The sequence below is a fragment of the Mus caroli genome, unplaced genomic scaffold (genome assembly GCF_978045245.1).
Source record: "Mus caroli unplaced genomic scaffold, Mus_caroli_1 scaffold_7, whole genome shotgun sequence".
Classification (NCBI taxonomy): domain Eukaryota; kingdom Metazoa; phylum Chordata; class Mammalia; order Rodentia; family Muridae; genus Mus; species Mus caroli.
The window spans coordinates 31,904,051-31,929,255 of NW_028227262.1; the positions used below are offsets into that span (position 1 = coordinate 31,904,051).

The 25,205-nt window shown below is 46.2% G+C and overlaps 1 protein-coding gene across 4 annotated transcripts in view; it reads left to right on the forward strand.

Annotated features, from left to right (window-relative positions):
• Positions 1 to 22,537, forward strand: part of Tmem72 (transmembrane protein 72) — a 31,764-nt gene extending 9,227 nt beyond the window's left edge. Inside the window, exons 2-7 of one of the 4 annotated variants that reach the window (XM_029478761.2) lie at positions 2,196 to 2,339; positions 6,030 to 6,096; positions 6,207 to 6,231; positions 9,625 to 9,696; positions 11,048 to 11,187; positions 12,461 to 22,537. In XM_029478761.2, the coding sequence (XP_029334621.1) occupies positions 6,224 to 6,231; positions 9,625 to 9,696; positions 11,048 to 11,187; positions 12,461 to 12,939 (699 nt within the window). In that variant the 5' untranslated portion in view covers positions 2,196 to 2,339; positions 6,030 to 6,096; positions 6,207 to 6,223 and the 3' untranslated portion in view covers positions 12,940 to 22,537. Of the gene's footprint in view, positions 1 to 2,195; positions 2,340 to 2,387; positions 2,832 to 6,029; positions 6,097 to 6,206; positions 6,232 to 9,624; positions 9,697 to 11,047; positions 11,188 to 12,460 lie in introns of those variants that run through there. The other 3 variants (XM_029478763.2, XM_029478764.2, XM_021165696.3) reach the window with 3 other exon arrangements.
• Positions 22,538 to 25,205: the final 2,668 nt, after the last annotated feature.

The window sequence follows — 25,205 nt, forward strand, 5'->3', positions numbered from 1 at the left end:
TAATAAGTGTTTCTCTTTCCTCACATTCCTGCCAGGTTTTCATGCACTTATTATTCTTTGGATCGTGGCCATTCTGACTGAGGTGAGATGAAATCTCAAAGTAGGTTTAATTTGCATTCCTTTGACAGCTAAGGCTGTTTCTCAGCCATTTGTACTTCATCTTTTGAGGATTCTCTGTTTAGTCCCATGCCCCATTTTCAATTGTGTTGTTTGCTTGCTTAATCCTTAATTTTGAGTTATCTGTATGTTCTAGACATTAATCCTCTGTCCAGTATAAAGCTGGTAAGAATGTTTCCATTCTGCAGGCTTCCTCTTCAGACCAGTGATGGCACCCTTCTTACATTCATACGTTCCCTTTACTAGTTGTTAATCATCATGCCTTCACTGTCATGATTCGAGGCAGAGAGGCCTTTCTCGTACCAATGAGTCCAGGCATATTCTTGGCTTCCCTTCTATTAGATTTAAGGTATTAGGCCTTAGGTGGAGTCTGTGATCCATGTGAAGTTGTACTTTGTTCAGAAGGAGAGGTAAGGATCAAACTTCATTCTTCTGCATGAAGCTATCCATCCAGTTTGGCCAGCACTACTTGTTTAAGATGCTGTCTTTTCTCCAATTTGTATTATTGGCTTCTCTGTCAAAAATCAAATGGCTACGGGAATGTGAGCTATATGTGGGCCCTCAATTTTATGCTATTGTTCAGTGGGTATTCTTATGTGAGTACTACTCTATTTTTTTATTATTGTAGCTCTGTAAAATAACTTAGTATCTGGGGTGAGATCTCCAGCAAGCTGTTGTTGCTGTTGTTATTGCTTTTGTTGTTGCTAAGGATTATTTTGGCTATACTAGGCTTTTTTATTTATACATGAAAATTTTTAAGTTGCTTCCATTTTTTTCCAATTTCATGGATAAATTGAATTGAATTTTTGGTGGGAATTATGGTGAATCTGTAGATTACTTTTGGTAGGATGGATATTTTCCCAGTATTGACCCAACCAATTCATGAGAATGGAAGGTCTTTCCATCTTCTGATGTTTTCTTCTTCTTCTTTTTCTTTCTCTCTTTTTTTTGGTTTTTTTTTTTTGTTTTTGGGGTTTTTTTTGTTTTTTGGGTTTTTTTTTTGCTGTAAAAGCATCTTAAAGCTTCTAGTATACAAGTTTTCTGCTTCCTTGCTTAGATTTAGTCCAAGATTTGACTTGGAACTAATACAAATAATATAGTGTCCATGTTTACTAGCTCTGTGCGTTTGTCATTTGCGTGAGAGCAGGCTACTGCCTTATGTGTTGATTTTGTAATTAATTTTGCATAATGTATTTATCAGCTGTAGTAGATGTCTAGTGGAATCTTTTTTTAACTTGGGAGGTTTTTAATTACTTTTCCTAGCTCACTGGATGTTCTAGGTTTACTTAAATTATTAACTTCATCTTGATTTAAATTTGATTTTATGTATATAGGATGAGTTTATATGTGTATAAACATAAAATGAAAAAAATATGTATATTGAAAAACTCATCCATTTTTAGATTTTGTTTAGTTTGGTAAATATAATTTTTTTAAAGTATGCCTTTTATAAGTCTGTGAATTTCCTCGGTTCTGTTATAATAGTTCCATTTTTCCTAATTTGATTAATTTAGACTTTCTCTCTCTTTCTTTTGGTTAACTTGATTAGTTTTGTTGATTTCTTTCCCTTTAGTTAGTTTGACCAAATGTTTGCCAAACTCTTCATTTCACTGATTCTTTGTATTGTTCTAATCACTTCTTATGCATTAATTTCATGCCTGATTTTGATTACCTCCTTGTACCTACTATTTGGGGCTACTAGTTGTTCTTGTTTTTCAAAAGCTTCAGCGCATCTTTGGGTTATTAATTTGAGATTTCTCTAACATTGGTATGATGGTGCATGATGTAGGCACTTTCTCCTCCGTCCCATGTTCATTTGTCCCACAGATGTTCATAGGTTGCGTTTTCATTTCATTACACCCTGGACATCTTTTCGTTTCCTCCTTGATGTCCTCCTTAGCCCGATCTTGATTTAGTAGTGTGTTCTTTAGCTTAAATGAGTCTGTGTACTTTCTGTCATCTCTTCTGTTATTAGTATCAAGCACCCATGGTTGTCAAACAAAATGCAAGGCGTGATTTCAATTTTCCTTCATGTGTTGAGTCCTGTTTTGTGCCCTAATATGTGCTCTCTTTTGTAGAAAGCTCCGTGGGCCACTAAGAAGATTGTTTACTCTTTAGGTTTTGGGTGAGATCTTCTGGAGATAGATGTTATGCCCATTGGATTTATGATGTCACTCCTCAGATTCTCTATTTAGTTTTTTTCCACGTGATTTATGGTGGAGGTAAAGTATTAAAATCACCCACTATTTTTGTGTTGGAATCACTCTGGGATTTTAAATTAAATAGTCTTTCTTTTATGAAATTCAGTGCTCCTGTGCTTAGAATCATAATATCCTGTTGCTGGGTTTTTCCTTTAATGAGAATCAACTGTCCCTCCTTATCTCTTAATATTGTTCTGGGAGTGAAGTCGATTTTATCAGATATTATAATAGCTTGCTTGTTTCTTAGTTCCATTTGCTTGGAATACTCCTTGCCATAATTTTATTATGAAGTGCTGTCTATCTTTAGTCATGAGATATATTTATTTTTTGAATATTGTTTTATTTATTTTTGTTTTATGTGCACGGTGTTTTGCCTGCCTTTATGTCTGTATGAGAGTGCTGGACCCACTGGAACTATAGTTACAGACAGTTGTGAGCTGCCATGTGGGTAATGACACTTGAATCCCCATTCTCTGGAAGAACAGCCAGTGTTGTTAACTGCTGAGCCCTAAGGTATGTTTCTTGAAGGCAGGGGAAAAAAAGGCATCTAAAAACACAAACAAAGCAAACACAAAACATGCAGCTTTCTGAAAGTAAAGGCTAGATGCTTTTCTCTTGAGGTTGGACCAAGCCCAGGATACCCATCCTCACCACATATAGCCAGCACTGTGACTAAGCTGTAGCCAACGCTGTCGTGCAATGAAGAGAAACAGAACATACCGCTTGCCAAGAAAAAAACGAAGAAAATCACAAGGGCAATATATAAAAGATGCATCTTTAATGCATGAAACATAAATAATTAAATATCCATTTCTACAAAATTACCCATCTCTAATCTTATTCTTTAAAGGCTGGGAATGAATCATAAACCTAAAATGTACATCTTAAATAAGTGAAACTCCTAGATGATAGGACAAAAACTATGTGTGGAGTTAGGCTGAGATTTCTTAGTTCAATACGAAAAGTTCTGTGCCTAGTAAAAGAATTAATAAAATCCTTCTGATTGGATCCCATCAAGATCTTAAAACATTTCCCTTTAAAATACAGTATTGGAAGCCAACACAAAATACAACTGATGGCAAATGTGAAAAGGCAAAAGGCGTTCAACATCATTAGTCCTTAGAGAGATGCAAATGAGCACCGATGCATATGCGTTAGGATGACTAGAATGAAAAGAACCAAATTGTTGGCAAGGCTGTGGAATTCTCGTGCACTCCTAGTGAGAATGCAAACAGTGCACTCACTCTGAAACAGCTTGACAGTTCCTTCAAGAGTTTTACATGCTGCTGCCATATGATCTGGTCACTCCACTGCCAAGCGTCTACCCCAGAGAAAAGAAGCACATACCCGTGCAAAGAATGCATACAAACACTCATGGCAGCTCAGTTCTTAATATCCAAAGCTAGAAGTGACCTATTTTTCTATCAGTCTGCGAACTATAAACAGGCTGAGCAGCATCCCCATTAGTTAGCAATATGAGTCAGCCATAGCTTGGTACAAACTACTGATGCACACTACAGCTAAAAATCAGTCTGGAATAACTGTTCAAGTGTAACAAATAGCCAAAGGTGAGTGCATACTTCTCAGTACTATTTATTTTAACCCACAAGAAGTATAAACTAGTCTCTAGTGATAGAAGTAGATCACTAGCTGCTTAAGGGTGGACCACAGAAAGAGAATGTAACATTTCACTGATGAAAGGCTTTCAGGGTGATAACATTGCCCATTCTCTTGATGAGGTGATGCTCTCATGAGTGAAGACATATGCCAGTGCATATCAAACTACTCTTGAAACATGTGAAATTTGTCACAGATCAAGAATGTCTCACTAAAGCTGTCACTGAAAGTGCCTGTTTTCTTGCTAAAATGATGTCCTTGGACAGCTGAAAACCTCAGTGGCATACAATAGGTTCTTGGTGTTCTCCATACAGGTGAGTGGGCTAAGCAGCTTTGCTAATATTGGCTGGCTAAGCATCCCGACCTGGAGGTCAAGCAACTGATGGCTTATCTCGACTGGCCTTGGCTGGGATGATAGGGCAATTTTGTACTGTGTCTTTCCTGGCCTGGTGGAAGGCTAGTAGTAGCGGAGACAGAAAGAAGGCTCAGGTCTCAAGGCCACTTTATGTCTTTACTTGCATCATGTCTAGAAAATACCACTGTTCAGAGAAAGTCATGTTGTTGAGCCAAGAGGCAACTCTTTGCTGAAGACAAGGGATGGCTAAGACATATGATGAGGGGTGTGGATACCAAGAGGTGTGTAGGTCCAGGGACATTGCAATCTCTCACAGGCACTGTTACTGAGCTAAAGCCAAAACAGACACTTCAAATGGTGTGTTTCATCTATGGGTCATACTTAAAGGATCTAGTAAGGGTCTAGTAATGTAGGTCAGTGGCTAAGAGTTTGCCTAGCATAAACAAGGCCCTACATTTGCTTTCCAACTCTGAAAAAACAGAGAGAAAATAAAGGAAGGAAAAGAAAAGTATCAGGTACAAAATAGGTGAATTCTACTGCCTCGAGGAAGTTCTCCCCAAACAGGCAGATTAGAACTAAACAATAAATGCCAAGGTTTCCTTGAATCTCTTCCAGAAGTTTCTACCATAAATTCAGACCTTTCCCCATGCCACTTCTCCATCCTGGCTCACCTATCAGTTGCCTGGACCTCAGCACACACAGGATGCTTCTGGGCCATGCTAGGAATCTCCCCAACTTCCTCTGTTAACAAACCTTACTGTCTCGGGGAATGCATACCAACAGGTTCAACATCTCTGCCCTATACTGGAAAAGGCAAAAGCATGTGTCATGGTGGCCCCAGGCATTCCATTTTAACACCTGATAGAGTGTTGTGAGGCCATAGACAATGGCCAATGGAGCCATGATAAGAGCTAGTCTATTCTTATCAGCCCTCTCAAGAGGAAAGAATATGCCGATTTTCATATTTTTGCTTCATAAACAAATGTGCTCACTGTGGACAAAGAGCCCTTCCACTCACTATCTGACCTTGCTTATTGATTTTCTTATCTTGGGTACTACTTGAAGCTTTGTCAGTGCACAAGTAGCCCAGAAGTCCAATCCTTCCAATTGCATCTTGCAAAGCACCCTCTGTTACTCTTCTAGGAGCTCAGAGGGGCTAAGGCCAACAAGGGAGTAAATATCTCCTTGTATTTACAGTGAGCATCTGTTTCTATTCTGGTGAGTGCTTTTTTGATTATGAGAGTCACCTTCAGAATGAACATCCCCTTAATTCTAGGCACCTTCTGAATTTTGGGGCGACTATCTTATGTTTGTGGAAGCCACATGTCAGCCACAAGCTCAATGATCCAGGCAAGAGAGTAAAACCTAGGTAATTTTCACCCATGGCAGGCTGTAAAACACATACAATGGCCTGGCCCAGAATGGCAAGAGTCTTGGAAGCCACCACAGAGACCAGTCATGAACCTGAAGTTCAGGCAGTCTCTAGGGCACATGGACCTTGAATGGCTCCTGTGCTGTATGGTCAGGGTATTCTTCAGGCTCTGCCTGGGGTTTTCAGGGACTGCCTGGAAGCCTTCCTGCTCTCTTTACCTAACCACAGCTGTCAATACACATGGAAGGGGACTGTCCTAGCTCTCAGACCTCAGGAAGAAACTCATGCCTCAGCCAAGAGTCCTCACAGGACAATGCTGTGGAGTTGTCTGCCCAGACCCACTGTCTTGTCCCCTCTTCCTCTGCAGTGTTGATTGGAGTGGGCACCGAGACCTTCCTCCGGGGGCGGTTCAAAAGCCTGGCCTTCTATCTGCTGTGAGTATAAGAACCCGCTCCCCCTGCCTGCATGTTCCAGCTCACCCATGCCTGTCTACTCAGAGTAACACAGGGTAACCCACTTCCTATGCTAATTTCTCCCCATCCAGAGGTGGAGCCACAGTAGATGCTAAGGTAAGTCCTGGTTTGGGAAGATTCCATAAATCAGCCAGCATCCTTCCATACACTCATGAACGCATCTGCCCAACCTTCCACACATCTACCTGTCCATCATCTATCCATGAATCTACCTCATCAATACATCCTACCTACTAAATATACCCATTTATAGATGCACCTATTTCTCATCAAATCACTCCTCCATCTACCAATCCATCCACCCACCACGTTTCCACCTACCCATTCTACAGACTTACCTACTCACCTGCTCATCTGACTACTTAGTCCCTTATCCATCCATCCATCCATCCACCTACCCCATCCACCCACCCACACAACCATCTATCCACCCTTTTATGCACCATCTACTCATCTATCTACCCATTCTAACATCTATGACTCCCTATAATCATTTCCTTATTCAGCCAACACCAATGCATATATGCCTGTACATATATACATATACATAGTTCTCTTTCATGGCAAGTACAGTTCATTGTCTTATTACATTACATCATTTAGCTTAGCACCAATGAGAGGCATGCACAGTGTCCTAGTTGTAGAGATGGTCAAATTCAGGACTAAGCAGCCAACCTAAGTCATTGAGCTAGTGAGCAACAGATCTCATATTAAGGCATGGGACTCTGCCTCCCAAGCTGGCTCTACCTTTCCACCACCAACTGCACCAATATACCTTAGCATGAAAGGAATGGCTGTGCAGGGATGTCACAGACAGTGAGGGAGTTGGAGTCCCTGAGCCAATGACAACCCTGCCCTAGGCTACTTGCAAAAGGAATGTTGGAGGAAGGATCTGTGTCCCAGCTGTACAATGTCTCAACTGCCTCTTTCTGCCCACAAGGACTCAGGCAGCATCTGCTGACATTCCCTCCCCCTCATTAACATATCCTGCACTTTTGTGGCTGACCTTTGCCCCGGGCTGCCATTCTACCCCCTACCTCGATGTAGGCTCTGTGCTGCCCCTGAAAATTTCACATCTGCCACCTTCCTGCTGTGGTCCACCTTCAGAGCTCATGTCTACATTGCTAACTTATTTCTTGACACTTGGCTGCACCTGGCGACTTCTGACCCTCTCTACTGCCTGGTCTTCATGCTCTGTGTACCCATGGAGCACTCAAGTGCACACAACACATCTCAGTGCGGTCAAGGCACTGTCTCCCTGGGTCCCTGCAGCAAGGGGGAACCTTCCTCCTCTCCAAACACTGGTAATGCACCAGTGTGGTTCATTGGGTAATGAGGATACCTTCTGCCCTCAGTGCCAGCTCTTCCGTAGGGCTCTGTCCTGTCTTGAAGGGACTCGATGCCCAGGCAGTCATCCTTGGGTCCAGTCCAGCTTCAAGTCTCCCTGCCCCTCACACTCACACAATTTGACAACCACATATCAGCACCAGTCCTTGTCCTGCCATCCCTCACTCCCTCCCTCACTAGCACCTTGCAGAAAGTCTGAATGAGTCACTTACCCACCAAGTCTCAATGGCCCTCTGCCCCAGGATGTAGGAAATGGCTCCGCTGAGAGTTTCTGCAAAGCACATACCTTTGAGTGCTTCTTAGTCTCACAATCTCCAAAGTTTGGGGATGATTCCCATCTGTCACCTGCCACCGATGAGCTGGGTAGTCCTGGCTAAGGGTCTGGGCCTCGGCTTCCTCATTCATAACTGACATTAGTATAACTGCTGATCATAAAAGCATTGCAAAGACCAAAGGAGTCGATTTCTATAAGGCTTCCAGGTTGTGATTGGTACATTCCAATCATTATGTTCCCATCATTTTAAACCTAAAGGGGGAAGAATTGGGCAGATGCTGAGGAAAGCAGGAAACGGAAGAAATTAAATATTATAATCACACAGAGAGGAAAAGCATCCATGTAAAGTTAGTTACAGTCTAAGCACAGCTCTAAGAAACCTGTAGACATCTACTCATCTAATTGGTAATAATTTCATTGATGAAGCCTTATAGTTACCCCTGGTTTACAGGTGAGAAACTGAGTCACAGAAAGGCCAAGTCTCTACATACATGCACACAGCTGATCAGTAACAGAAGCAGACCCATGACCCTAAGGAGACAATGGTCCTGAACCCCCTATTGCATCTACCCTCACTACCTTTCACCCCGATGGGTATTCACGGGCACTCTTCCACAAGTCCTGCCCAGGGTGGGCCCAGGTCTCACATGCTAATTATACAGAGAAATCCTTTAGAAGCTCGTAGACATTGTGATAACAAGAGTTCACCAAATGGGCAACAGAGGGAAGGTAAGACCTTCCAAAAAAAATGACCAGCTTGTACAAAGGCCCTGTACTGCCTATGGGTACTCATAAGGGGATTTAAATGGCATGTAGTTTCTATGGACCAGGAATGCTCTTCAAACAAAAATTGAAGTTTTATTCACAAGGATTCTAAATATATAAAATTGAGAGAAGTCAAACAGAAAGAAACCTTTGATTTCACATCTGCCTGAGGAGACAGATTTTAGAATGCCTGGAGCATGGACATTCTGGATGAGGGCAAACACCTTCAGATCAGTGTGTCCCAGAGGCCTTGCCAGCCTGGTGATGATAATGGAGGAATAGGAGATACAGGCTAGTGAGTCAAGAAAGCCAAGGGACAGAGCCTGAGGCCAGAGAGAATGGAATTGTACCTGAAAGAATTTCAAGAAGGCACTTAGCAGCTCTGAGTGGGTAAACTATTGGAAAAGAAGACAGAAAGGGGGGATCGTCATCAGGACCATCCTAGTTTGCTTTCTATTGCTGTGATAAAGACCATAACCAAAAGCAACTTGTGGAGGGTCTATTTACCTTACCCTTCCATGCACAATCTATTACAAAGGAATGTCATGGCCGGGACTCAAGGAAGGAACCTGGATACAGGAACTGAAGCAGAGACTATAAAGGAAAGCTGTTTACCACCTTGTTCACCATGGCTTGTGATTTTTTTTTTTAATACAATGCAGGACTACCTGCCCAGGAGTGGCACCACCCACAATGGGCTGGACCCTCCCACATCAATCACTAGTCTAGAAAACGGCCACAGACTTGCCTACAGGCCAGTGTGATGGAGGCATTGACAAAATAGCTAACCAGCACAGTGCCCAGATTCAAGGCTGGATCAGCAGGCAGAGAACACACCTTCCAGTGTCCACTTAAAATACCATCTCACCTGCTGGCCTCAGCTTCTTCCTCACCTCTCCTCCAGCCACTCTAGTCAAGACCTGTATGCCATCTAGGCAGCACTAGAGGGATGTTTAATGGAGGCATGAATAGATGGGGGCAGGGATCCTGGCCAGTGTGTCGGTGAAGATGTCTGGGAATCAGAGAGACATAGGCAGACAACCTTGATAAATCAGTGGGGGACCCGCAGCGGGGCCTCCCTCACGTTTTTCCCCCTCTCACAGGTTTACAGGAGTTACCATCTCTGTGTGTGAAGGGACCTACTTTGTGGCTCAACTCTTGGCCATCTGCTTCAAGTGAGTAGCCTCCAGGAGTAATCTTTACATCCCTTCCCAGTCCAGCCCCAGACAGATCCCTCACCTCCAGGCCATGGCTGAGGTTGTCCTGCTGGGCCACTGCGGACTGGTTCTCCTTCCAGAAACAGGCAAGACCAGGACTGGAGATGGCTGAGGTCAGCACAGTTCAATTACAGGCTTTCTGTTGTTCTCGGCTGGACAAATCCAGTCGGAGCTTGACTCTACCCAGACTCCCTGGGAAAGTCAGCTTTCCCTACCCCAGGGCATTCAGTCTCTGGGCCAGTGTCCAAGCTGTCCACTACAAGTTGAGGACCCTGCAGAAGGCTCAGCTTGCAGGTGACAGAGCTGTGTGGAGTAACTGGCTTTGCCTCTTCCAGCATTCAGACCACAAAGGCCCCACTGTTGCCTAACCAGTGCTCACTGTGTCAAAATGGCCATCAGTGTGATAAGGGCTCAGACTAACAAAGCCCAGGTAGCCAGGTTCCCAAATGGTCAGTGAGATCCAGACCTTAGCACTTTGGGGTCTAGTAACTGCTTCCGAGGCTCAGCCTTTAGGCAGCAGCATGCTCCCCTTTATGCTGAATTGTACCTCAAAGGATTCTTGGCACTGCAGGGATGTGCAGAAATGTTTTAGTCTCAGAGTCCTGTCTGCATCATCTCCCAGTGCACAAGGACATGTACATATACACCCACAGACCGACACCAGATGGCGCCAATGAGCTATAGCAGGCAAGGTCCTGTGAACAGTGATGCTCTGAGAGCATCAAAGGTCCGAGGACAGGCATTGTCTTACTTTGCCTGTAAGGAAACCTATAGGCCGTGTCCCTAAAGAAATCTGCTCAGCATCAGGGCTCTCTGCCTTTACCCTGAATGATCCCTGTGTGTCAGTTTTTAAAAATGAAGCTTTTCCAGGCCTGTTCTGCCCTGTGCCTGGCCAAATCCCAGTGTGTTTATTTTTTGTGCCGTGTGCAGTGTTCCATCCACACAGTGGTCCTGGGGTGATGGCTCTTGTACTGTACTGTTACTTGTACATTAAAGACTTCTCCCAAATTCCAAAGACTTCCATCAGCTTCCCTTTCCTGTTGGTCAAAACCGTGGCTAAAAGCACACATGGGTTGCGAGAAGCCTGTGGACCCTCTGGAGTGTCCCAAGGAAGCCTCCTAACCAGAGAACCTACTGTGAGGACCCTGGGCTTCTGTGACTCCATCCCCTGCAGATATTCCATTAAGGGCTACTGCAGGGATCACAGATACTGCAGGGCTCAGCCCCAGGCTCCCACGGCCTTCTGCTGAGCTGGGACTTTGGGGTAATGATTTCTACTAACCTGATAATGCTGAACCCCGTCTCCCAGGTGCCAGCCGGGGTCTCTGGCACACAGAGCCAAGGAGAAGGCCCACTGGCTGGGCTGCTTCCAGAAGTTCCTCGCCTACATGCTGCTGTCGGTGGCCTGCTTCCTCCACCCTGTCCTGGTCTGGCATGTGACCATTCCAGGTAGGAGCACCAGGGGTAGTGGACATATGTGGGCCCTGCACAGATGTGACCTAAGTAGGAGGAGCAGGCTCTGTCTCTCAGAGTCCCTACCAGCTTGTCTACCCTCTCTGACCCAGTATGTGAGCATGACTGTCAGATGTCCACTATGCTGACCAAGCAGCAGGAACATCCTGAGGTGAAGCCCTCCTGGACGTAGCCATTCAGAGGTTGGACCTTTGACGGGGACTCTGAGTTGTCTTCTCTCTGGCCACTTTCAAAGAGTGAAATGGCTAATCCTCAGCCCAGACCCTTGCATATCTCCTGGCTACCTACCCACTCAGCTCTAAGCTCCAGGCTTGGGTTAGGAAGGCACACTAAACAGCATGTCAGCTTATCTTCTGTTCTCCCTCCTAGTGCCTTGCAGGGTGGCTCAATTTCTAACCCCAGAACTGGCATCCATGCTCAGCTCTATATTTCTGTCTCTTACCTTCTTTTCTGCAACCCTCCTTTTGATTTCTCTTTATTTATACATACACTGCCCTCCCAGGGCCCACCAGAAAGACCAAAAGAGCCCCTGACTAAACTGAAGGAGACTAAGCTCTTTTCTCTAGAAAATGTGCCTCTGAAGAAAGTAATAGAAGGATCCACCCTGACACTGAGTGAACCACAAGCCCTGCCCTCTGAAAAGGCAGACTGAAGAGACCCTAGGACTGGTGGGCACTGGTGGTCAGGTTCCTGGCTTCTGCAGACCCCGTAGCAGAGTCTGCAGGCTGGCCCAGATGATTCATGAGCCGTACTCTCTGTGCCACTGAACATGAGAAATTCACATCTCCCCAAGCTTACTGGGTGGGGACTAGGGGACTCTCCACATTTCTGAGAGTGAGAAGACATCCAACAAATCCAACATCCCCAGCAGAATCCAGATCCAGCAAAGCCATCACACATGCCTGCCCTTGATAATCCACCCCGAGAGGGAAACTGAGGGTGTGATAAAGTCGATACCAAGACCAACTCTCCATATGGAGGGAATGTGGAGCACAGAGAGCAGACAGATCCCTTCCTTTGTACCCTGCCCCCCCCCCCAGCACTGGTCCTCTTTGAACCTTTAAGCCGTGTCATGCCATCATATCAGCCCCAGAGTCTGGTGTGGGTGTGTGAAGGCTAGACCTATCAGGGTGCTGAGCATGGCTGTACAGTACGGTACAGCAGTGGTGCTGTTGATAGGCTTGCTCTACCTCTGATTTTCCTCCATGGCATGTCTGTCCAGTGTCTTGACCTCCCAGATCTTTTTCAGGCTCCATGTTAATCATCACTGGCCTGGCCTACTTCCTGCTGAGCAAGCGAAAGAAAAAAAAGGCTGCTCCGGAGGTGGCACCCCCCACAGAGCAGTACACAGACCCTTCCAGCAGCGTCGTGAGCACCACAGGCTCTGGGGACACCGAGCAAACCTATACTTTCCATGAGGCCTTCAAGGAGGGGCCTGGCTCCTTCTTCATCCACATGAAGAGCATCCTAAAGGGGACCAAGAAGCCACGTGTCCTGCAGACCCAAGATACCCTAATGGAACTGGCACTGGAGCCGGCTGACTCCTTGGCCAAGAAAAAGCAGGTACACTTTGAAGACAATGTGGTCAGAATCATCCCATCCCTCACTGAAGGTCTGGGTGATAGTGACAGTGGACCAGAAGAAACCAGCTCTGACACAACTCCCATCATCCCTCCCTCCCAGACCCCACACTTTCTGCCTTCTCTCATGGCTACTGACCTGTTCTGAGCTTCTTAGCTAGAGGTCTGCAGATGAATGGACCTGCCAGAATAGTCCTAATAGCCACAGTCCCTGCAGAGAACTCAGGGTCTCCATTGGTCAGCTGTTCACATCCTAGTGGTGGCTGGGCATTCAGAACAATGAGATAGTGTACCAAGCCAGATCTGTGGTGACCTCCAGCAAGGCACAAAGGAAGCTTTGACATGTGTAATCAACCTAGTCTCCTTGGCAAGAGGTGGGAAATGAGACCATGGCTTCATTCTCCACAAGGCTGCTGACCCAACTTTCTAAGCCCTAAAGGAACAGAAGACATGAGTTCACCCTTGCACCCAACAAAGGGTTCAGCCTTCAGCAAGAACTCTGTGGTATGTTTTGCTTGAGATACAACCTACTGGTGCCAAAGGCCCAGGGCTATATTGGCATCGTGAGCAAGATTGCTCAGGGTAGATATGAGAAAAGAAGATTCGGATCTCAAGTGAGAACAGCCTGGCAGTGGGCTACATTCTCAGCATACTCTGGGACTGGGCTGGGCAGCAGGCATTTAAGAATCACCAAGGAAAACAATACCACTCTGTGCTCACTGCCAGGAAAGCTGACCAGAAAAGCATCTCTCATTCCAGAAGGATAACTCAGGACTTCCTGCCCTCCCCTCACTTATCCCCTATCCAACAGTATGGGCAGTGTTCAGAGTCCAAGTAGGTGGTATAGATGGTCCAATCTAAAAGGGTCTGAGAACCTGTGGCCATCTGTAGCAGAAATGGCTAGGACATAGCATGGAGTAGTCATTGTAGTTCAGGCCCCAAGAAGACTGCCCCAGAGAGCCACACAGCATGGGGAAGTACCTCTGCCATGCTTAGATACATGAAAGTAGAACCTCTGTTAAGTAGATGATCACTCAAAATAGACAGGAGGGGAGGAAGCAGAGGGAAGGGCACAGGGGAGAGGGTAGTGAGCAGGCAGGCATGGCTGCATCCTGGAACTACAGAGGTGGCAGGGAATTTGAGTTAGATATTTCTCAGTAAAAAGATTAGCAAAATATCTTTTCTAAATAGTATGCTTGGTCCACAGGATTACTGCCAGGAAAAAAGAAAAAGTCATGTTATTCCTCATAGCTGACTCCCAGTGAGCTAGCAACAGAAATTAAGAGTCCTATAGTTTGTGTCTGAGGAGGGGACCCACTTCAGGGCTCTCTGATGGGTAAGCCTCAAATCATGTACTTTATAGTCTAGATAAGGAAGATGTTCACGGTACAATGATCAGCAGCTATGACGTCGTTTTGTTTTGTTTTTGTTTTGCTTTGTTTTGTTTTGGAAATGCATTGAAATGAGACAACCTAGTAGTTGGTATTAGCCTGGTGCTTAGCACAGCCAGCATCCCAAATGGACAGAACACTTTTTGAAATAGAGGATGTGTTGCTAAGACTGTGAGGAGTGAAGTCAGAAAGCAAGCCAGGGGGCCTGGAGTAGGTCTCATCCCTCAGGTCAAAAGATAGACAGCTGATGGATGGCCATGGGGGCTTTTCCAATGAAGGATGTTAGATAGTGCAGTCAGGGGAATATGGGGTGTGGGTGGGTATGTCCTTGTTACTACGGGGATCTCATGGTGAGGAAGAACAAGAAAACACTACCATGATACCATGAATTTGTGTGAGGTGAGGCCAGTGCAGACCTAGCAGGTGGTTCTTAACTCCAGATTACAAGGCTGAAGGTCAGGGAGCAGAGCTTCCAGCCCGACTGAGGCCAGAGGCCAGAGGGAGCAAAGCCCTTAACCAAGAGGAGCCAGGTCCTCTCCCTGTGTCTCTCTCTGTATTAGTTAGTTTCTGTTGCTGAGATAAAATACCATGACCAAAAGCACTTAAGGAAGAAACAGTGTGTGTGTCTTACAGTTCTTAGAGAGAGCTAGAGTCCATGATAACAGAGAAGACCTGGCATGCAGCAGGAGCTAGAGAACAGCTGGCCACATTTCATCCACACACAGGAAATGAGGCCGAGTGGGGAGGGCAAACGTGACATGAGGCTATGAACCTTCAAAGCCCACCCCTGGGGATGTACTTCCTCCAGTGAGGTTGCACCTCCTAAAGTGTCCATAACTTTCGCAAACAGCACCACCAACTAGATGGGTGACATTTCTCATTCAAACCACTGCAGACTCTCATCAGCTTATATAGTGTTAGAAATCTTTGGTTCTTGGTTGGTTGGTTGGTTGGTTGGTTAGCTTGCTTTGCTTTTCTTAAACATCCTTATTAAGATGTAGTTTGCTGTCATAAAATTGACCAAGTTAAACCATACAGTTAAGTGGGTCTTAGTGTATTTCTAATCTGAGTTCATTATATGCATTCACATCTCAAGTTCATTATATGCTCATCCCACCCCACCCCACCCCACCCCCATAAAAAGAAGTCCAGCCCTGTAACCACTAAGACTCACCCCTCGCCTCCCAGTTTCTGTCCTATGAAACCACTAATCTGCTTTGTATCCTTGTGACTTTTACTGTTCTGAGCACGTCATAATTTGAATCAGGTAATTTGAGCCTCCACACACCCTGACCTGACTGCTCCCAAATGGGCACAGGCTGCACTGAGCAGCAGTTTCTGCATCTCCCAAGATAGGCTGATCCCACGGGAGTCTCCTTGGCTCTCTGCATCTAGTTCTCTATTAACTAGAGAGGATTCAGCGGTTTGTCTACTGCTACCAGCACCAGGGTGTTCTGAACACCCTTTTATTTATTTATTCTCTCCAAGATATATTTACAATGTTTCTGAGAAATCAGTGTGAATTCTTCACATTCTGTTCTGAAAGAGGTCTTTCCCCAGGGCAGATCTCTGAGCTTTCCAGAGGTCCTCCCCGCAACCCCCATCCCCCCACCATCAGGCAGATCTCTGACCTTTCCATTCTTTCTTTCTGGCCAAGCCCTCAACAGCAAAGGTTCTTGGGGGATACTTTTCCTGGATGGGTGAGCATAGGAGAGAGTGGGTCTTGATAGCCTTGGTTCATCCTTCCCAGTCTGAGACTCTAAGTGAGGCAAGCGCCATTAGAGGCAGATCCTTATATTAAAACATGTTCTGTACCAAAAGCATCTTTTTCCTTATTCTTAACTATATCTCAATGTCTACTGACTTTATGATACAAGTTGAGTGTGCCCAGAAATTTCTCTGGTCCTATCATGTAAACAGGTGCTACCCTGGGGGGTGGAGAGGCTGCAGGTCAGCGCAGTCTCCCTAACAACTGCTTCCCTCAGCGGCTTCCAGTCCCTCCCTCAGTGGCTTCCAGTCAGGTAAAGCCAGAGCACTGACTCCATAGGAGTAAACAATTTCAAGACAACTGAGAGTGAAACCAAGTTATAGAGTTGATGGGATAAAGATGAGGATAGTACACCGTTCATGTATATGTGGATGCTGGCAGAGAGAGGGGGTGGGGGAGGAAGTGGGGGGAAAGATATTACATAACTGATACACAGTGGTGATGGTGTGGGCTTCTCCAAAGGAGATCCCCACTCCCCTACTTGAGTGGCTTCACAATGGCTGTGTGTAGGACCCAATGCTCTGAGACCCATGGCTCCAAGGGTATCATTTAGGGTATCATTTACAGCAATGTTTAGTGATTAAGCAAAGCTTAAAAATTAAGCAGTCCATATGTTAAAGAATGTTCTTCTGTACAGGAAATGATAAGATGAGTTTATGGGGTGTATCATTTGGGTTTAGGGATGAGACAGGGGTACTGAAAAGGTTTAACTCGGGGTTATGAATGTCCTGGCCCTAAGTACACATGCCCTGTTTATTGTTTTACAATATATTTTACCTGAGATGTCTTCAAGAAAAAAAAAAAAACAGCATTTCTGTAAGCTGTCTCAGTTTATCAATTGTACTGATGTTTCTTTAAACACCAACTAGGTCTCTGAGTGAGGGCTACGTTTCCCTTTCAACGTTCCCATAGTCTTCCCCTGTCTTTCTACCCTACCTTACCATGACCTTGGACTAAGCATGTCCTAAAGATAGGCCTATTATTTTTCCTTCTTAAACCATAAAATGGGCATGCTCAGAAAAGAGTCCACCACTATGTAAATGGATGTACGATTCCTAGATGAGGTCCTGGGCTCTCTTGGTTTGAGGGTGTTGGTTTTGAATTACTCTTATGTTCTCATTGCCTCCTGCAGGTAGTAAATCTTTCTCCACTCTTTGTGACTTGGCTGTGTTTGTTCTGGTATTTGTACTCAAGAAGATATGAACTCCTTGTATTGGGTTATGGAGGAGTCAGGGTCAGGGCTCCATCATCCCGCTAGGCCTCCTGAAACAGAACTTCAGAAACATAGAGGCAAGAGACATGAGGGACACAGCATCTTGTTCTCTCAAAATGGAACCACAACTTAAAGGGGAAGCTGAGGATATAGCTCAGTTGATAGACACTTGCCTAGTAGGCATGATACACTGGGTCCAATCCCCTGCCTCATAAAGTCAAGACATTGCTTCCTCGGTACAATACAGCACTAGGGAGGTAGGAGCAGGAGACCAGGGGCTCAGAGTCATCCTAGTCTTCGTATAATAATTTCCAGTCTAGCTGGGGATGGGAAGCGTGAGACCTTGTCTCAGAAAAGAAGAAGGGGGGGGGACAATAGAAGACCCTCAGATAGTCAAAGAGTCGGGGTTCAACTGTCCTTGGTCTTGGTGACTCTTTCTCCATTTGCTGTGCACCCCTACCTTTCTGAGAGATTTAAGTGGTTGGCATTGCACATTTTTCTCCAAGATGAAAGTGCATTGTATTGAACAGTAACCTTTTTGCATTTTTGGGTTTTGTTGCTGTTGTTGCTACTGCTGGGAAGAGGGTTCTCTGAGCCATTCTGAGTCCAAGAAAGCTGCTCCATTTGCTCCCTTGCTCACTCGCTCACTCCCTGGCTCCCTGGATCCCTCCCTCACTTGCCCATCCCTTTCCATGATTATGAGAGTGTGGCACACACTGATGAGGTATTCCTGTCACATATACAAGCCCCAGCCTTGAGCCCTGTGTCTGTTCTTCACTAGTGATGTAGCCCCAGCTTATGGACCTCCCATCAGCCTCCACTCCCTTGGTTGTAAAGAGGGGTTAATTATAGACTCTCTCCCTGAGATTGGCTAAGGCTTAGGTGTAATGACATAAGCTACACCCTCACAGCATCCCTCTGCCCTCCATTGCCACATTCCTGGGATGTGGGTGCCTACAGCCACTCTGACACAATGCTCTCCCCTCGTGGTCAGCTCTCCAGCCCACAGCTGTCCCTCTAGGCTGCAAGTTATTCCTATCAAGCTCTGTTCAGTTCTTTTATACCAGTCAAGGGTGTGTTTGTTTGAAAGAGTAGCTACGCCTCTTTTCCTGGGTTCTATCCCACCCTGCTCCTTGCTGAAATTTCAAAAGAAGAAAAACCTTCATCTCATACCCTGTGTATGTTTGATTCTCAAGCTATCTGTGTAGACAGATTCACCTATCACCTGGCCCTCAAAGCTCTGGGGACAGCTGCTGGCCTGCTTGTTGGACTGTAGGGTATTCTACAGGCTAGAAATGGAAGAAAGGGTGAAATCTCAGGGGTAAAGGACTGCCCATGATAGCTGGAATGAGGTTTCTCCTGGGACTTACCTAAGTGGCCAAATATCTTGTCATCGTAGGAAAAGAGGGAAGAATTAAATCATGACTTTTGCCCATGGAAATAAGAAGTAGAATTTCAGTGAAGTGGAATTCCAGTTAAATTATAGTCTGGGTTCCACAGTTTGATAAGAGAGAAATATCTGCGGAGAGATTAGATTGCTCAAAGGCACAAAGCACAGGTCTGCTAAAATTTGAGGCCTTACACAGGAGACCATCCCTAAGGGCCCTGCCACGCTGATCTGGAGGCATCCAGCTGTGAGGACTAATAAGGAACTTGTGACCGACCGGGCAACAGAGCAAGGCCAGAGGGTATCCAGAGTCTAGAATAAACTGTGATTTTTCTTTAATAGCAAGACTTTCTGAGACTTGGTGGAATCTCTTAAGACAATCTGTGCAAGTGGAGACCACACTAGGGCTGGCTGAGGAGTCTTTGGAAGGGACTGTTTACTGGCTCACAGATACTGAAGCGCCAGGAAGTCCCAAATCAAAATACTCTTCAAAGAGCAGATAAGTGAAAATGACTCATTTGTCCCCAAGCAGCTGCTCTGTTTGAGGCCACACCCATCCCGAGGCCACACCCATCCCCAGCCCACTGTCACTTGAGGGTCCAGCTTCCAGGAAACTGAGCAGTATATTTTCAGGCCCCAAGTGCTGGTTCCTCTTTCCAGAGTGGAACAAGAATGTTACTTTATTTCAGACTATCACAGCCAGTATAAGCTCTAAGACTGGAGTTAAGGAAAGGAGTCAGCTTAGCTCAGCAGACATTTATTAAGTACTTACTGTGTGCACTGGGTAATGGGGTTAAAGAGCTGAGTCTAGCACTCTGCCAGATCCCATAGAGGTATGCTAATTGTGGCAAACAGGAGGCAGACAGGGTCTCACAGTCAATCACAAATGTTACATTACATGATGAATTTGGGCAGTTTAGAAATGGAGGGAGGAAAGCTGGGTTGTATCTATTGTGTGACTTTTCCTGGGCAGATGTGAAGAAATGTCTTTTCACTCTAGTCGGGTACCAGCAACAGACAGACAAGGAGTCCACCCAGGTGTAGCCTCATGAGTCAGTGAGCTAAGTTTATTGAGTTTACTTACAGGTAGGGAGCTGCTTGCTTGAGCTTGGATGACTCAGAAGTGGGCCGCATCACTACAAAGCCATTTTATCATGAGCGAGGACTCTCAGGAGTGCCATCCATCCCTGTCCCACTGCCCCTCCCCCCTGATTTACTGCTTGTATAACTGTGCTGTGGAACCCTGGGACTCTCCTACATTCCAGCTTTCCTGGACCTAGAAAGGTTTTGTGTCCTTCATGCATTTTCTGGGCCTCCCTCTAGAGTAAGAACAGAATTCTGGTCAGCTACACCATCACCTGTCTTGGGGCCTGGGGAGTATGGCCAAAGGCAATAGTCCCAAGCGATCAGACTAGTCTTCCACAGAGGTCAGAGACAGTTCCTTGTGTGGTGGAGGGATCATAAGGCAGATCACAAGGACTGTAACCACTGACAAAATCAAGCCCTGAGTGTGTGCCCTGCTTAGGACATTTTATCTCCTTCAGTCCTCATGGTCTAGAAGTCCTACTCTGCTTCAATCCCATCTTGTGGATGGGGAAACCAAAGCATGAAGAGTTTTGTCATGTGCACATTAGCCTGTGGCTGAAACCAGTACCGCATCTTCCCCACTGGGCTCCAGACAAGAATACTAACACTGGCAGGAGACCAAAGGCTGGGCTGGCTACAGACTTCACCTGTGTGTGCCTTTCACCTGCTTTTGGCTCTAGAGCCCACTCAGAAGCCCCTCCTGCTGTGAAGTGTCTCCCCTGGAACACTCCCTTCTAACTAGGGGATGGGAGCTCTTAAAACCCACAGGTTAAGGAAACTTAGAAGACCCAGAAAGCCAGAGTTACAGAATCGATAAGCCCCTCCCCTTGTGAAAGCAGTGATGCTCAGGGCAGGGAGACTCTGCCTAAAGTTATGCAGGGAACCCAGAGATGCAGCTTTTCAGAGTCATCACTGATGCTAGCCTGGGCTTTCTGGTGGTATAGCTGCCTTTGAACCGATCTTCCAGTTAATAAACTATAAACTCACTGGCTTGCTAGGCCAGACTTGGTGGAATTGTTTCTGTGGTCTGCCATCGGTGACCTGGGTCAGGTGGACGGACATTTGTTCTTATCTCCCCTCATCTCTGAGTCAGGAGAGCTTTGACCTAATGTCCTGGCTTGGCTTGGGCAGCAGAGACAAACAGGCAGTGCAAACCAGGATTAACCAGCACACACTGCTGTTTCACTGTTCTGACAGCTCAGGGTCAGGACTCCAGCATGGTAAGAGGCTTGGGAGGGCCTGCTTCCTGATTCATACAACTTCCACGGTAAAATTCATCTCTTTGTGTCTCTTCTTACTGTGACACTGTTTCCATTCCTGCAGGATCCATGTAAATAAGCCAGGCACTTTCCAGTGGCCTTACCTCCCAACACCATCCCAACATCCTGGGGACCAGGATGTCAACAGATAAATTTGAGTGAAGAGGGGTAGCGGATGGGCATACAAGCATTCAGTCCCGAGTAGACACGTTCCCTTCTACTTACGTCACCTGTGGCCCTGTTTATCAAGGAGTGGATGAAGAAGAGGATAGGAAATGGTTAACAGGGAGGATGAGGGAGGTGGGGGTTGAGAGGGCCAGCTTGCCAGAAGCTCCCAAAATAGGTCTTGACAAACTTATTTCCACCTTTGTAGACTACAGATACAAAACAGCTTTCACAGTAAAGGTGATGATGGTAAGCCAGATACAGAGGTGAGAGAGATAGATCACTGGCAAGCAGACCACAGCCAGCCCAGATAATTTCTTCTCTGGTTCTGTAGCATCCAGACTCTGCAATCATGGAGTTCTATTTAGTCAGCCTGTAGAATCTTCAACATAAGCATGGCGTTTTAGAAAACTGAGTTCACAGTGCTTTGTGGTTCTGCCTCACTGAGCACCTGTTAGTCCACTCCCCAACAAGCAGAGTGAGTCCTCCACCTGCTGCCAAATGAGCCTCCTTGTGCTCGCATGCTTGGGGTGTCCCTCCCCCACCTCTGATGGGCAGAAAGTGTTGTAACAACTGCCCCAGGCTTCTCCACTGCCATCTCCAAATCTGGGATAAGAATCCTGGGCTCAGCAAGGCTTCCTCAGCGAAGTGCCTGTAAGGAGCAGCCTCCAACGCCTGGGATCGCTAGTAAAGTTGACAGAAGACACCAACCTAAACAGCATCTCCAAGATCCTATTCTGCTCCAGCACTCTCAGGCTAACCCCAGCCCCAACCCAACCCCCTTACCCCCAGGGGCTGTTCCTCATTCCCCTATTTTCACTTCCTAATGCTGTGGTTATGAGTAGCTCACTGTGCCCCATGGTCATACTGCCTTGCTCTAGCAGGGAGGCTTTCAGTTCCTTAGAGCTGTGGTACTTGGGCATGGTGATCTGCAAAGAGTGTACCCTTTGAGCCTTCTGTCTGTCCAGCTAGTTCCCTCCTCTCCTTGTCACCTGCTGGCTCAGCACACCATGGGCCATTGTCTCCAGATGAGCTTCTTCCCATGAACAGCCTTTGCTACCTGCAGAGTCTGAAGTTCCCCATGTACCTACCTGCCCCTTAGACAGATGTATAGTCACTCACCCAGCCTCAGAGAGGCACCATCCCTGGCTCTGGCCAGTGGGAGTGAGAGAAACCCTCTGCAAGGATTGCCTCAGCATTCCAGGAAGAACGTTACTGTGGTCTTCTCTCCCTCTTCCCCCAAGTGTGCATGTGTCCTTGGGAAGTTCAGAAGCCTTTGACAAGCAGCAGGAGTTGCTGGGCCAAAATGCTGAAGATGGCCGGGACATTGAATAAACCAAGCTCAAGACTATCGATGTCTGGGCTTTTTGTTATGTGAGATAATGATGTCTTCCTTGTTTTGTTTATTTGTTTCTTTATACTCAAAAGAATCTGAAGCCACAGTGTTTAAATGTGTCCTTCCAAAGGTTTGGCAGAGGAAAATAAATGGAGTTGAGCTTTCTGCTTATTTTATAAATAAAGTTTTATTGTCAAACAGCGACACCCACTTATTTCCTTATGGGTGATGGTTACTTGAGTGGTTGCAATACCTTCAAAATATCCATTGCTCCTTCACAGAAAATGTTTGGCAATCCATAACATAAACTCATAAAGCTGAGAAGGAACAAAAGTCCCCTGGATTGCCGCAGGTGACAAGGATTCATAATACATTAAAGCATGAAATTCCAGCTGCATGTGGTTACCTGACTGTGAGTTCAAGGCCAGCCTGAGCTACATAGTGAGACTCATAACTGAGATACAAGGAAAAGAGGATGGCTCCATCCCAAGCAGTCCTGGAAGGCCTGCTATAGGCTCACACTTTGCATGGAGTCTTTCCTCATGGGGACATGAAGCAATTTGGACTATTGGTCACACTCCAGAATAGGCCATCTCTGTGTGTGATGGCTAATTTCATGTAGCAGCTTGGCTGGCTTATAGGCCCAGAGGCCCAGCTGTTGGATCAAATGGCAGCCTGGTTGCTATGGTGGAAGTATTTTAAGTGAGATTAACATATAACTTAATTAACCCTTGAATAAGAAGACTGGCCTCTGCAGCGTGAGTGGGCCTTACTTGGCCAGTTTGTGGCCTCCAGAGGAAAGCCTGGGGTTTTATGACACAAGCACATCACTGTCAGCCATTTTGCTCAGCAGTCGGCTGAGTTCCCAGCTCAGTCTGGTGTGCAAACTTCAGATTGCAACGTCAACCGTTGTCTTACTCTCCAGCCTGGGGGTCTTAACTAACAGACTTTCCATTCAACCCATAATCTCCCGAGCCACTTTCTTGGGCCACTGGTTTCAGTCTACTGTGTTTACCCAAAGATGCTGATACCCAAGACCCTTAATGAAATGGTGTGATATTTCCATGTAAGTCACCCGTATGCTTCCGTACACTGACTGATCTCATTCCATAAAGCAATGTGAACACAGTATAAGTGATTCTCACTGTAAAGCATAGAGACTAATAATGGGAAATACTACAATGTTAGTACAGTTGCAATCCTTTTCCTGCTTATGTTTGAGCTCCAGTTGGTCAGATGTGGAGGACACTGACCGCTGGCTGTACACATGTCTTATTTGTACTATTGCTCGGGTGAATACTAATGAACTACCGGTCATTCTGCTCTCCCAGCTGAAACGACAATGTTTATCCTTTTTTGCCGAGAGAGACCTTCTGAGTTGTAAAGCCAGCACCCATTCCAAAATGGACAGAAAGTATCACAATCCAGCAAGTCTATGGCTCTACCTTCCCCCAACACACAAGTCTTTGGGGACCCAGTGGCAACTTGGAGGGTGGGCTTTAGCGTCAGAGAGGGTTGGTCGACTCGACTGAAGCATCTTTTATTTCTTCACGTCAAGGTCACAGGCTGGAGGCCAGCCTGGCCCTGGCCCTAGGAATGTTTTGCATTCCTTAGAAGCCCCTTAATTTTGGTGACTTCCCCGGGATTCTCTGTTGTTAAGAGGCACCCAGAGCTGGACAGATGGCCCTTGTGTGTGCGCGAGAGTGAGCTGTATTCCCTGAGGGTCCTTGTCTCTCCCTCTGGGAGGTCTCGGCTTCCTTTGCCGCCTTCACATCCTGGCTTGAGGGAAGATCTTGGTTCCTGTGTCTCTTTGGCTGAGACTCCCCATTCTCAGAACTAGGGCTCCCAGGCAACCCCAGGCTCTTTGTGAGGAACTGGACAATCTCCTCTGATGATTCTGTGAAGAGCAGTGTCCTCCTGTAATCCTTCCTGCCCCGGAACTATTTACTGTGGCTCCCTGAACCCAGTGGTTTGTAGAAGAAATAAAAATACGGACCAACAGGAAGCCACTTTCTGCTGTCACTGAGATAAATTCTGTAGAAATGCAGCGGACTGGGGACGCATGCATCTTCTTTTTATTATGCAGCAATCCACAGCACCCGCGATGCAGATAACAGCACTTAACAGTCCCCCCACCCCAACCCCACCCTGCTGCCTGAGTTCTCCAGGAGCCCACGCCCTCTAAGGGTGAAGGAAGCGGAAGAGTGAATGTCCAGGGAAGCACAAGGTGAAGTAGTGGTTTGGAGGATGGGGGTGGGGATCTCAGACGGTGTTGGGCAAGAGCATGGAAGGCAGGGCAAGCCTTGGAAAGCTAAGGCAATCCCTTCCTCTCTTGGCCTTCTAATTTGTACTCTCGGGTGAAGTTTCCTTCTCTTTCAATGCGTTGCATTTCCGGAACCAGGAAGATAAGAAGGTGAGAAGGATGAGTAGCTAATACAGGTGCTCTCTGAAGGTGACTTCAGGCCAGCCCCTCCTCCCACAGGTTTTGAGAACAACTGTTGGTTCCACCTTTGTCCTCTTCCTGCAGAACTAAAGGGAGGAGGGGCTCCCAGGCAGCTCTCTGTGCGTTCAGTGGCACTTCCGGCCATGTGACCTGGTAAAGGCTCCTGGGAAAACCCAGTACTAGCAAGCAGCGTTAAGAAGTTATGCGGCATGGGGTACAAAGGCAATTCCAATGCATTGCTATAAAGAAAAAAAATGCTCAAGTCAGCAAGAAGGCAGTTGTAAGCATGTCATTGGAATTTATGTCCATCTAGGGAATAAATCATCACTTCCAGCCAGGCTCTGAGAGTCCAGAGTTATTATTTGC